Source organism: Oenanthe melanoleuca, chromosome Z (genome assembly GCF_029582105.1).
Source record: "Oenanthe melanoleuca isolate GR-GAL-2019-014 chromosome Z, OMel1.0, whole genome shotgun sequence".
Taxonomy (NCBI): domain Eukaryota; kingdom Metazoa; phylum Chordata; class Aves; order Passeriformes; family Muscicapidae; genus Oenanthe; species Oenanthe melanoleuca.
The window spans coordinates 6,217,841-6,231,752 of NC_079362.1; the positions used below are offsets into that span (position 1 = coordinate 6,217,841).

The window sequence follows — 13,912 nt, forward strand, 5'->3', positions numbered from 1 at the left end:
TGTTTTGCTTAGAGAACTGTGAAAGCTAGTGGAGTGAATTAATTTCAGTGGTCTCCTAACAGTGTCAAGGTCATCATTTCTTAAAGCTGTGGACAGCCAAGGCTCAGCAGAACAATTTCAAACTTACTGAAAGAAAGGTGTAATTGCACAGACTAATTCTTAATTCCAGGTGGTCTGCCTTGGGTGGAAAAGCACTTTTAGAGGTTTGCCTTCCCTAGCATGCCCTGGTGAGAGAGAAGAGAGTGAGTGATGAACTGAGGGAGACTTGCAGCATTGGATCATCCTAAAAACTAACTCCTTCTTAAGACAAACTTCAGCAAAATGTTCAATGCAGCCTGCTTCAGCCTCATAAACAGCTTTACTTACACAGGATCCACGTCTTACTGAGAGCCAGGATCAATGCTAGTGGAGCCAACCATCAATAAATTAGGCATTAATTTCCATGTCCCTCTGCTCCTGCCTTGCTTGTGCTTTGCACATCTCTGTCCTGCCCTCCCTTTCCCTGCACAGAGTATTGATGTCAGGGGAGAAGCAGATCACAGCTCCTGCTCATTAGAATGCCTCTATTCATTAGGCTGTTATTAATTGCAGCATCAAGCTGTGGTTATTAGCAGCAGATGAGTGTTCACACAACAGTGTCACTCACTCATGGAACTCACTCCTGCACTGTTTTCTGCGGGGGTTTCTCAGTTCCTGCAGAGGGATGTTGGCCCCCAAAACCTGAACATCCCTGTTCTCTGAGTGGGACTCACTCAGAGAAAAGTTCCTGAGTGTGTAATTTTCATTTCCTTTGGGCAGTTGTTCCCTGGTAACTATTTATTTATCCTAACAGTCGCTGTAGGCACCATTCACATAAAACTGACACACAGGGGGACAGGACAGGTTCCCTTTTTCTCATCTGTCCTCAGAACTGAGGAATCTGGAGAGGAATTCTCTATTTGGTATTTATAGGCCAGGTTGGACAGGGCTTTAAAGCAAGAGGGTTTAATGAAAAGTGTTGCTGCCCATGGCAGAGGGGTTGGAATTAGATCTGCAGCTAAGATGATCTTTAAGATCCCTCTCAACCCAAAACATTCTATGATTCAAAAATATGAAGATTTTTTTTTTAAATCTCTCATTTTTTAGTATATCACAGTATGAATCCACACAAAATCACCTTTGACCTCAGATAATTGACATATGCTGCTTTTGCCAACACTCCACAAATCTTTGCCCAAGACAAGGCTCATGCAGATCCATTTGTGGGTTTGCCTTTGGATATTGAATATTTCCTTTGAGGGTTTGAGCTTTCTTGGAAGAAGAAGAAAGATAAGGGGCACCTCACCTTTGTGCTGATCCTTCCAATTTTCAGGTGCTAATCCCCACTCTTCCTCATTATTTCCCTACTCCTGTTTCATCGAGCAAATAAGACCTGCAAACTTTTGCCTAGTTAGATTTGAACATACTGAGGTATCAGGCATAATTTATCACAGGTGGAGGTATCCAAAGCATCTCAAACATTCTGGACTGAGATGCTCCTCTGGGTGTAGCCGTGTGTCTGCATCTGACTTCAACAGATCTTAAAGAATGAAAATGGAAGTTGAATCCAGAAAAGCAAAGTTAAAGGTGCAGCAGAGGAGACGTTTCAGGGAGATATGAGCATTGTTGCAAACACCTGTGAGGGATGACACAGAGCCCTGTGCTGGTTTGCTGATGCTTTGTGCTGTGGGTTGTGGCTCAGTCACCCAAACAGCCACGAGCTCCTGGGGCAGGGGCTGGGAAGCTGCTGCTCTCTGGCACAGCACCCAGCCCTCCTGACACCTGTGTGCATCACATCTGCCTCCTCAGATTCCCACTGCTCTTCTCACTTTCTCCCTTTCTAACAACAGCCCTCCCACCCCCTTTGGGGCCACGGAGGAGGCAGCGGGTGTAAAATCCCATTAATTCATGCACGCATGCACAGGCACACAGGCAGGCACAGCTGCTGCTTCATAAATCAATAATAATGCTCAGAAAAGATAGAACTGGTTCTGATGGATTGGGCCAGCAGTGAATCACAGCTCTGACAACTCATGGTTTTGTGTCAGGAGCCTCCTTCGGATTCCTGGGGTGAAACGTTCTTGCTGACAGTCCTCGTGATCCTGGAGTGATACTTCAGAATTTAATAATAACCAAAGTCCTACTCCAAAGCAGCACATTAGTTTCTCTCATTTCTTCTGCCAATTGCTCCCTCCCACTCCCAGGAAAACTGTTTTGTTGTGGCTTCAAATGAGTCCATTCTACAACAAGGCTGTGCCATTTCTATTTGTGCACTGAGAATCAGTTATGAAAGACTGGGGGTTTTTTTCTAAAGTTGACTCTCTTTTCTCTTGTTTTTGTTTTTTTTTTGTTTTTTTTTTTTTTTTTAATATAACATGAAGCATGTCAATATTCAAAATTTAAATTCAGGACATACTGTATTAAAAATTATATTATACATAATAACTGCACATATGCAGGTTTTTAACTTCCTGGGACAGGAAGGAAATGAAAAAACAGCTTCTTTTTTATGTTCCCATCTCCATCTTATCCATGTTTCACTTTACCTCAGCTGTCAAGCATCACTCCACACCCAAGTCATATATCCACCTTTCCTATCCTCTTACCACCCTTCTTTCTCTCAGCCATTTGCCTTTCTTTTTCTGATTTTTTTTTTGTTTAATTCTTAAACCATGCTGCTCATCAGCCTTATTTTTTCCCAGCCCTGTTGTTCCAGTGCTGCCTCAGCCTATTTCTCCCCCCTTCTGCATCCAATGAACCTCCCACATTCCCAGCACACAACAGCAAGGCAGAGGAACTCAGAGCCACTTACAAATTTTTATTTTTATCTTTTTTTTCAATCAGAGCAGAAAAGGGAGAAGCCCAAGATCTATCTTTTCTACAGTGATAATAACTCAGTGGTGTGGGATGTCCACAAACAAATAAGCCATTAACAATCAATTTCTCCTAAGTGATATCCTCCTACTATTCTTCCTCCTTCACAATGGTTTTTCTCGGGTCTCCCCCTCCTTCAGTGGGGTTCTGGGCTTTTTTAGATGTCAAGTAATTCAAAAGTGTAAAAGAGCTCAGTGCTTTTTAATATTTTACTTCAGCGGTGGTTTTAGAAAAAAATAATGTTTCTTCGGTAAGCAAACACATGGTTGATGTGAGGTGGCATAAAAGCATGAGGAAAATAAGTCTGAACAGGGGAAACAATATTTTTCTGCAGGAAAGGAAAATAAAAATAAGATAAGCACAGACAAAAGTCATCTTTTCATTTTGTTTTGCTTCACAAATTTATGCCAGGATAAAACATGTTGAATTCTCTATCTTGATTTTGACTCACCCAACCGATTTTTGAAACAAAGTGCCTTGAATTGACTATTTTTCATTTATTTGTTTTCGAGTTCCTTCAACAATAGCCTTGATTACATCTCTTTCTTCAAGCATTGCAGGTTCTCTCTGCCATAACAGAAAACCTAAACCCCTGGCAGAGACAAGCAGGTAGCACCACTGATCTTGCCCTGCTGTTCCAGGTTGCTCTGAGCCCCTGGGGATGAAATCAGGACACATCCAGGATTTCCAGATCACTGCCTCCAGCGTGTTCCGTACCCTCAACATGGACATGTTCGCCTGGGAACCCAGGAAAGCCCGGCTGGACAAGCAAGGCAAGGTCAATGCCTGGACCTCTGGCCACAATGACCAGTCACAGTGGTTGCAGGTAATTTTTCACGTGGGTTTTGCCTTCTCTGTGTTCTCTGGTTCAGCGTCCTGGTTTGGAGGACAGGTGTAAGAAAAGCAGCAGCCTCTTTTTTGAATTGGAGATTGTAAACCCCCCTCCATCCAAATTATTATAATTTTGAAATTAAGGGGCTCTCAGGCAAAGAGATGGGAATTAGGAATAACAGTTCTTTACTAGGAAAATTAAAATAGCAATGCAGTATTACACAGAACAATCCCAGCCCTGCCAGAGTCAGAATCCAAGCTGACACCCGTCAGTCAGTCAGGGTGTTGGCACAGTCCCATTCAATGGTGGCTGCATCCTCCTGCAGGGGCAGATGTGGTTCAGCTGGAGCAGTGCTCCTGGAGAAGGTGCAGTTTCCTCTGAAGCTCCAGGGATGATGTGCAAAGGTCTGGTTTTCCTCTGGAATCCAGTGGAAAGAAGGTTCCTTGGTGTCCCAAATGTCAGTTTTTATCTGGGTAGGAAAGGCTTGGCTCCTCCCCTGGCTGGAGCATCTCCCATGGGATGATGGAATTTTATCAGTCATGCCCTGGGACTCAGTGGCCATGAACAGGAGATATCTCCTGGAGGGAGGATGGGCTGTGGGAAGATAAAGATGATTGCCCAGCTGGTTTTTAACACACAGCCCATTAGCAGGAGATACCTGCCACAGAGATCAGGGTCACTGCCCCACCTGGGTGAACAGATGGTGATAGATTAAATACTTTTGGTCACATCCTGTATTGCAACCTAAGATAATTCAGTTTTAAATTCAAATTCTTCTCTTTCTGAGTGTAACCATCCCAGCTCTGCCAGAAGCTCTGAAAGCCCAACACATCTTCATGTTTTTTGTAATCACAGCTGCAGGAAAATCTCCTCAGGGGTGCCTCCACTAGCCCCAGTTTTCCTTTGCTAATGAACAAAAATGGTAGTTGCAGTTCTGTTTCACTGAATTCCCCTCATTTGCTGAGAGAGATGAGTTTATTTGCCTCCCTTCCACCCTTCCAAGGCTCCCTGGAAAAGCATATTTACTTTCAGCTCTGTGCAGCCTAGAGAATCCCACGCTCAGACATTATCTTTGTCTAATTGAGGCTGCCCAAAATTACCTCCTGACAGGGCTCTGAAGCCAGCAGGACTGATGCAGCACCTGAATTCATTACAAACCTGTGCACAGGGGTTGTTTTCAGCCCAGGAGTGATTTATACAACTCACTAATGCGAGAGATTTCCATTAATCACCGGTGTGGAAGGTTGTTTGACCAGCCACTGACACATTTACATTTCTTGAACTGTTGAAAATAGCAGTGTTTTCAGCCAGCTGCCACTTTGCAGTGCAGTTCTCAGTGGGAAGCCTCAATAGCACCAGACGTGGCTACTGACCCCCTGCAGTCCCTTCACATATAAATTATGACATATTAGACTTTGTGCCTACAGTTGCTAAGCAAGTTAAGAATATGATTACTGTTTTTTTTCTCCCAAGTTTACACACTTTCTGTAAAAGGAAGGAGAAATTGCCCTATCTATTTAACTTTGGAGCTGCTGGAGACCCTGGAACCTGCTGGAATTTTTTTAGAGCAGCGTGTTGGAAGAGCTGTTAGCAATTTCTGGAGAGGATGAACATTTCATTGCTGTGTTTTATGGTGGAAAAGCAGATGAAAATATTTCTCCACGGGAAAGAGAGGTGGTTGCATCATGTTTTAGCCCCATCAGTCAAAACAAGGGTGTACAGAGGCTCCACAGAAATTTCCTGTTGTGTGTTCTTGCTCCTGTGGATGACAGTGTATTTTTAATTAACTACAGATGGCAAGGGGCTGCCTAGTTAATTCTTATATTTTCAGATTTTTCATGCTGCTGTGATCTTTCTATATTTGAATTTACTTGCAAATTTAATCTGACTAACTGCACTGTCTCTGCATGTCCTTGAACTATAGGGAATAATTTTTATTGTCTGGTCAAAAAAGAAAGTTGTGAAGAAATACTCATCTTTTAGTTAGTTTGTCATATGGCTATGTATTGAGTTCAACAATTTCATGGGAATATTAACAATCTACCCTTTCCTGAAAATCATTATACATAATGATATTTCCTCAAGAAAGGATCCTAACGTCTCATGTTTGGGAAGAAAGAAAAAAAAAAAAACAAAAAAACAAGCCAAAGCTAAAACCCAAAAGGCATTAAATCCAGTTGTTTTTTCAGTGCTTGAGGTGGTCATTAGATTCTGCTACAGGCTGGTTATTCTGAATTCAGCCCATGACTTGGGAGAGTCTCATATGCTTCAAATGTAGGTAACAATTCTGTAACAGAGACATGTCTATCATTTGAATTCATCTGTTCATTTTTGTTCTCCCTGCTGGTAGCTCTCTGTGGGATTTTTCTGTGGTTCTTCTCTCCCTTAAAACACAGGGTATTGTATTGAAACCTTACAACACATTGACTGAAAGGTTTATCATCATGCTGCTGCTTCCACAGAGTTTAGTCAAAACACATTTGTAAGGAAAAGAATGTGAAAGCCAGTGTGTCTGTGTGCCCAGCAAACAATTCCAAACAATTGTGGAATTGTGGCCCAGAGTGATTCCTTTTACCCTGAAATGGGCTTAAAGCCAGAACATTTACCCCAGATTTCTGGATTTTGATGAAGTATCTGGCTTACCAACATCATATTTACCACTTTCCATGCCTTTTGGATGTTCTCCACATGCCTTTCTTGCTTCATGTTTTCTGATTCTCATGAGAAAACAAGAAAAACTGGGGGGGGGAAAGCCTGCTGTTTGCCTTTTAGGGATGACTTGAAGAGATCTGATGTGACTGGATGTTGTTGTTGGGATATCCTTGCCCAAGCACCATGGCTTTAAACCAGTTTAAAAGCTGGTGTGCTGACATCCATCTCAGAGCACCTGCTGTGATAATGTTTGCTGAGAGGTGATGTTTGAACCATGCATCAAATGCTGCTTGCACTTTTGGATGAACTCTGGGGGTAAATTCTCCTCTGTCAGGAGCTGGGATTGTTTTACTCAGTTTTCTCTCAGAAGGGATAACTCTGAATCTCCTATGTGTTGTAAAATGCAGCCATTAACAATTAAGGTCTTTGTTTTAAAGTGTTCTGGATTGCTGCATCCATAATTTAGGAATAGGAAGTATTTTCTGTCTCCAGGCACAGAATGTGCATTTTTGGGGACAAAATACTCACCTTAATCATGCTGCAGCTGTGGAATATCTGCTGTGACTTAGACTCTACAAGCTCCAGATTCCACAAGTGACATTTATTTACACCATTAGCAACGAATAAATATATTTTCTTGACATGGAGGGAAACTCAAGCACATGAGATTACTAAAATTGTACTTTTCCAGCTCTGTCATAAACTTGGGGCTGCATTCCCCACATGCTTCCTCAAAGATACCCTTGTCATTCATTCCCTTGAAGAGGATGCTGCGAGTTTTTGGGGTGCTCAGGCTCCTTCTGGACACAATCCAGGATTGTTCTTCCATTTGGGCACCCCACTTCCCATTTCTTCAGTTATTTGGCATTAAAGGATTTGGTGGAGAACTCCCTGCCTTATGCCCAAAATGAGGCACTGAGGTTGTGAAGATTATTGGAAAAAAGTGCAACTGATGTTTCAGATGCTCTTGTGAATAGATTTTCACCACTCCATATCTCATTTTCCTAACTGAGGGTATAACTCAAAAGAATTAACATTTTCCTCAAAATCCATGCCCTCTCTACTACTATTTTTCTACTAAATTGTGAATTCTACTACTAACTTTATAAATTTTGAAATCAGGGCAGCAGCTTAAACTCCCTTTACTTACTGTTAGTTAAATTCTGGCTTGTCCCTTGATTTGGTGTCTCCAAACACCTGGAGGTTTCTCCTCCCACTCAACCATTCCCCTCTGCATAAATAGTTTCCTGTGTTGTCCTAACTTTACAACCATACCAGGATATTTTCAGTATTTTATCTTGAAACTGATGATGTGTTGGGTTTCTTATTTTTTGTTGTTGTTGTTTTTTTGTTTTTTGTTTTTTTGTTTGTTTGTTTGTTTTTGGTGCGTGGTTTCTTGTTTTTGTTTTGGTTTTTTTTTTGTTTTTTGTTTTTTTGGTTTTTTTTTTTGTTTTTTTTTGTTTTGTTTTTGTTTTTGTTTTGGTTTTTTTTTTTTTTTTTTTTTTTTTTTTTTTTTTTGTTTTGTTTTTTTAAGGCAATGTCAAATTACAATGTTTCTCCTGCTGGTTGTGGAACCAGCTAAGCACTATTAGAGAAAAGGCATTTGGTGATAAACAGGTTGTTGGAAGATTGGCAGAGCTACTGTTATACCTACATGTTTTAAAAATGTGATGATTGCCAGTGGTATAATAGATTTGGGCTGGGTATTTTCCTGCCAAGTTAATCTCCAGTATTAGGCAATATTACTGAGATTCTTTATCAATGCCATTAGATTGTCTCAGAGCTGCAATCAAATTATTCTTTCAGTTTGATGCATAACCATCTTTTTCACATCAAACTGCCTCTTGTTTGAAAACAAAGGCAAAATTGCATTCCAAATAATTATCCACTTTTCATTACACATATACAAAATGCATTTCTATCATGCCATCATAAGATCTACTGGTATTCATTTTCTAGCATTTATTTACAGTGTTTAAGCTTCCAAGTGATCAAATCAAAGAGTTGTTTAAATGCTAAGCCAAACCCAGCTTCTACTCTTTTTTAATAGAGTAGTTTCCAGAAGTGGAAACTCTGCCAGACACAGAGAAAGATACACAATTAACTTAAATTATAAGAGAAATTCTTGAACCAGGAAAGTTACATAACATGACTCTCATTTTTATTTTTTTTAATATGGAAATATAATTTTATTTTTCATCTAGTGCTGGTTAGCTGAATTTTTTTCAATGCTGGCATTTTGCTGTCACTAAAAAATAAGGAGTTTTTTACTCTCTCACGTGGTATTTGCTTCTTGTCCAGTCTGTTATTTCACCTGACTCTTTTCCCCCTTTTTTGATGTAAGAATGTGTTCATTTGCAATGAATTCTGAAGAATCTTTCAGCAACTCATCTGGAGATCTGTTCAACAACTCATAAGGGGAAACCTGTGTGGATTGTTTAATTGTCTTTTGACAATCTGTGCCATTAGCAAAACATATATTAATACCAGTATGGGTTAAAGTAGCCAAATAAGAGATTTATGTGTGGCCTTTAATTGTTTTAATTTAATTTAATTTAATTAATTAACAATTACTTTAATTGGTTTTTTTAATTGTTTTAACACCCAAACTGAGTAAAAAACACATGCACACAAAAAAAAAATCCCAAACAAAAACAAAAACAAAAAAAAATACACATACACAAAAGAAACAACAACAAAAAAAAGAAAAAACCAAAACAAACCAAGCAAAAAAAAAGCCCCAGAAAAACAGAAAATGCTTAACAACTTCTTAATTAAGTAAGGGCTTGAAAGACACAAAATTGGAATAGCATGAAATGTTTGCTTGAGACCAATCTGATAATTAAAATAATGAGGAAATTGCATGACTTCTGGAAGGGTTGGATTGCTAAATTGTAAATGGGCTTGGAGAGACAGGGTGTTCTGAAGGAGCTGTGAGCTGAAATATATGACATTTTAAACAGAAGACACCTGTATTTCTCTGCAGCTTTAACAAACCATTGCTGTCACCACTAGGCCACGAAAGGAATCAATGTTCTTTACAGGAGCACCAACAAAAGTGGTCTCTGGGTCTCCAGATGCAAAGCTGGTGCTGTTTTTCTCACCAGAATTTCTCAGAATTCCAAAGTTCTGAGATTTCAGGTAGCAAAATGAAAATTGTGAAGAGATTGGCCTCTTTTTGTGCCTTCTGTTGGGATAAAAAATGACATTTACAGCCACCCCAAGTATGGACCACTTTATCTTCCCAGTGCAAAACCATCTCTTTTTCTGGCAGCTGTCACTTCTACTTGAAGGACTTAATTTGGACCCTGAGTTTTGGCACCTCCTTGTTCTTGTGCCTACCCTGAGTGTGATGTTTTGTTCAGCTCACAGGATGCAGCAGCATCTCAGGGCAGCTTGGGAATAAATTATTAACACAGATCTTCCCCACTCTTCGCCAGACACTTGCTGTAGATGAATTTTCCTGCAAAAAAACAAAGCAGCCAGTGGTAAGATGATAATGGGCAAGGAGCTCTGAGTGATTGAGTCAAAGACAAAAGCAGTTAAAGGCTGATGCCCAGTTCTGATTTGCACACTGTTGAGTTTACTGACTTTGCAGTGCCCAGGCTAGAATGTTAAACAGGTCACTTTATTCACTTCTGCAATTGCCCATAAACCATAGACTTGGCTTTGCAACTAGATGGCCACAATTTGCTTTTAGGGCAGTGTGCAACTCAAGATGACAAGATGAACAAAAATCTTTTTTCCTTTCTTTTTTTTTTTTTTCCCCTTTTTAAAAAAAAAATATTTTTATGTCGCCAGTTTTTTTTAACAGTTCTAACACACGTCTTACAGAAATGGTATTAGGAGCTATGCCTTGATTTCCTACTCAGAGTTGTCTTCCAGCAGTATTTGATGGCCATTCCAGGGGTCACACTCTTAATCCAGTTTTTTTCCCTCAATCATTTCAAATTAAATGCATTATTCACATTAATAATGTTACTAAATTGTGCATTTCAGCATTGCCCTTCCTAAATTGCTTTTGACTTTGCAAAGTGTTCCTCCGCAATTCATTTTATGGAAATGTTTATAGTAGTAATTGAATTTAAGCCTAGAAATTAAATAAGGCAGCATAAAAATCTTGGTTTATTTTCCCTTTTAAATGCTTTATTTAGGCTGTATTCTTTCCTTTAGGTAGCAAAGTCTGAAGCATCTGTAGAATCATTGATTTTACTCTGGCAAAATACAGAGGGATTGTTAGAAGGACAGACAGAGTGTAGGAGCTCTCTGCTGCAAGTTGCCCAGAAAATAAGCATCAGGCAGACATAGCATGATTAAATTCTGTGATAGAAATTTCTGTGGTGTCCCCTTCACAGAATCAGCAAGGTTGGAAGAGGCTTTTAAGATCAACAAGACCAACCATTGATCCAGCACCTCCACTGCAACCCCCAAACCATTAAACCATCAACAGGAACAAAGACCCTGTCTGAGCTGTAATTTAGCTATGGATAAGAGTTTGCAGCAGAAAAAATGCTGTGTTCCACAAATCCCTGCTCTGCTCCCTGAATTATATTCCCCACTCTCTCTGTTAAGCCTTCTGTAAAAACTGAGGGGTTAAATCACCAAAGCCTGTCCTTGGCATGTAACAAATTCATCATCACTAACAAAAATTACCTGGGAAGTTTCCCTAAACAGTGGAATCCTGTAAAAATCCAGCTCCAAAGCACTGAAAGAGAGCACTGCCAGCTCCCTCACTGACTTGCAGCTTTTCTCTGAGTATCACTCCCCTGCAGATGAGAGTTAAATTGAGTAATGACCCATTTCCTATTACAATAACAGGTTTTGATCTTGCCTCAGAAAATCTGGGAGTGTAAGCAAAAACCTCCTGGTTGTTGTGAATTTTGATGTAAGTGGGATCTGAAACTGTTTTGTTTTTTTTTTTTTGTCACTGTGTGCTTCCAGTGGGGATGTTGGTGTTACTTAATAGCAGCACCTTCTGAAAACCCAATACATGAAATTTTAATGGAAAATGTTAGTTTTTTTCATTGTTCTAAATTCCTGCCTGTTTTACCAAGCTATCATTTCCACTGGCTTGAAATGATGTTATGTCTCAATTGGTGAAGCAGAGGAGTAATTCCCTTGCCTTCCCTTAAAAAAAAGAAAATAGCAGCACAATTGTTTAGGTAAGAATACAGAAAGAAAGGGTCCAAATGTGTTTCTTATTCGTGCCCTCTGCTTCCATGGCAGTGCTTCAAAACAGCATCCACTTTTCCCTAATAAAAGTGTTTGTTGTCTTCCTTGCTACCCCTGAATTGGTTTTTTGACTCAAGCAGAGCTGGTCACAGTTGTTTCATCTGAAAATGACAGAGAGAAGCAAAAAGACCTTGTCAAGGTCAACTGTCTTTAAGTAGCAAAAAGTACCTGATGCAGACACAGATGTGGCAAAAGCCAGAGCACAGTGAGGGTGAGAGAATGGAATGCATCTGTACCCAGCTCTATTTTCCAAGAACTTGATGCTTTATTAACTGGGATGTGATGCTTTTATTAGCCCTGCACATATTTTGCCAAACACTACCTTTTGACAAAGCAAGACACTTAATATTTTCTTCATGTATCACCCAGCATCTCATGAGTAAAATGCACAAGGGTCAAGGAAATCTATTCTTCTCTGAATAGGATTCAATTTTGAATTCTTCTTGTGCCACTTTGAAAACACAGTGAAGCTTTATTGTGAGATTCTAGTTGACTTCAGAACTTTTTTGTTCAGAATCTGCTATTCATTTTTGCATTCAGTTTCCTGCATAAAGGACACAGAAACAGATTGATTCCTATCTTGTCAAATGAGGAGCAGAGATGGTATCTTTTCAGCTAAGCAACTAATGAAATTGAGACACAAACATAAAGAAGAGGTGGTGGGAAAGGAACTTCAAAATAATCTAAATTTGAAGGCAGAAAAACATCTTGCATCTTTCTTCAGAGGAGGGGGGAAATGTGCTGAAAACCAGGCTGCAATTTACCTAGCAGTAAGCAGAAAATGAAATAGTCATATCTCAGCATGTTAAAGCATCACATAAAGTAGATATGAGCATTTCCCTGTCGTTTTCTGAACCTTAACCTATTCATTGGCCTCATCATGTAATTTTCCCTAATAACACCCTACTCAGAGCCAAGTGTTGATCCAAGCAGAATATTTGGCTTTTTTTGTTGTTGTTGTTTCTGATTTCCATGTTAAGTCAGGTGTGTCTCTGCAGCAATGTGCTGTGCCAGACCCTCTTTGCACTCTCCTTAATAACATTCCTCCTGCTTGCTCCTCAAGCAAAGCAAGAGCAGCTTCCCTGTCAGAAAACATGACAGAAAAGAAAAATCACAGCAGAGAGGAGACTTTAAAAAGGGAAATCACTGAAGACACAGGAATACTGCTGCTAAACATTTCCCTAATTATCTGGGTCTTGTTCAAGAGCACCTTGAGAATTGTAATATAAAGTTTCACAACAGAATTGCATCAGAATTTCCACACTTTTGGTTTTTTTTGGCTTGTGTTTTTGTACATCTATTCACTTAACAGGCATAAAGATATAGAGACCCTTTTTTTTCAGAATGGAGCTATGTTTTTTAATGTTATAAAATAAGCCAGAAAACTTCTTATTTTAAAGAAATGCAAGCTTTGAAAGTTAGTCCTTGGGATTACAAGAACTTCCTGCTTAATTATGTACTATACATAACCAAGCCCTAATTGCTTTTGTTGCTGGAGTGATCTCCTTAGAAGCTTCATGTTTAATTAACTACAAGATATATTAATCCTATTTCAAGCCATCCTTTCTTTGTTGTATAATTAAGCAGAAAAGCATTTTCACAATTAGAAATTAATTCTATATATAGCCAGTGAAAAGAAAACACCTCTGTAAAGAAGACACAGATCTGTTTTTTTTCCAATGACAGAAGTAAAAATATTTAGATCCATCTCAATGGCTTATCTTTATTAAGAGGTAATGAGAATTACAGCACACCAATACTGTTTTCAGCTAAGAATTATTAGGAAGAGAACTATCAGAATATCTCTGCAAGACCTCACTGCAGATGGTTAATGACCTCCCTTTGGCAGCATCAGAAATTCAAAGCCTTGATATGTTATTTATAAATATTGGAACATATCCTGCCTGCACAGCTCTTTATCTGAATTTATTTTTCTTGACTTTGAGATGTTCTTCAATTTGTCTTGTTTTACTTTGGTTGTATAAAGGGATGGCACTGGTGGATGTAGAGGATCTTTAAGGCTTCTCTGGCTCCTAATGGCTGAAAAAGTCCTAAAATTTGCACTAAAAAACCCCAAAAATGGTCCCAAAAATGAGTGAGATTCCAGAGATTCCTGCTGGGGAATAAAAAAAAAACCAGGAAAAAGTTGAGAAGCACTGGGAAAAAAATCCAGGGGAAATCTGAGTCTAAATGGCCAAAAGTACTCCCAAAATCATGCTTAAATGGCCTTGGGAGCCCTAAAATCTGCACTGAAACATAAAAAAAAACCAAAAAAAAACCCAAAAAAACCAAACCAAACCAAAC

General features: G+C 39.4%; 1 protein-coding gene across 2 annotated transcripts in view; it reads left to right on the forward strand.

Moving 5' to 3' along the window:
* EDIL3 (EGF like repeats and discoidin domains 3) overlaps positions 1-13,912 on the forward strand; it is a 236,791-nt gene that overhangs the window by 184,095 nt on the left and 38,784 nt on the right. For both annotated transcript variants that reach the window (XM_056513351.1, XM_056513352.1), the window contains one exon: positions 3,534-3,718. In XM_056513351.1, coding sequence (XP_056369326.1) covers positions 3,534-3,718 — 185 coding nt within the window. The remainder of the gene's footprint in view (positions 1-3,533; positions 3,719-13,912) is intronic.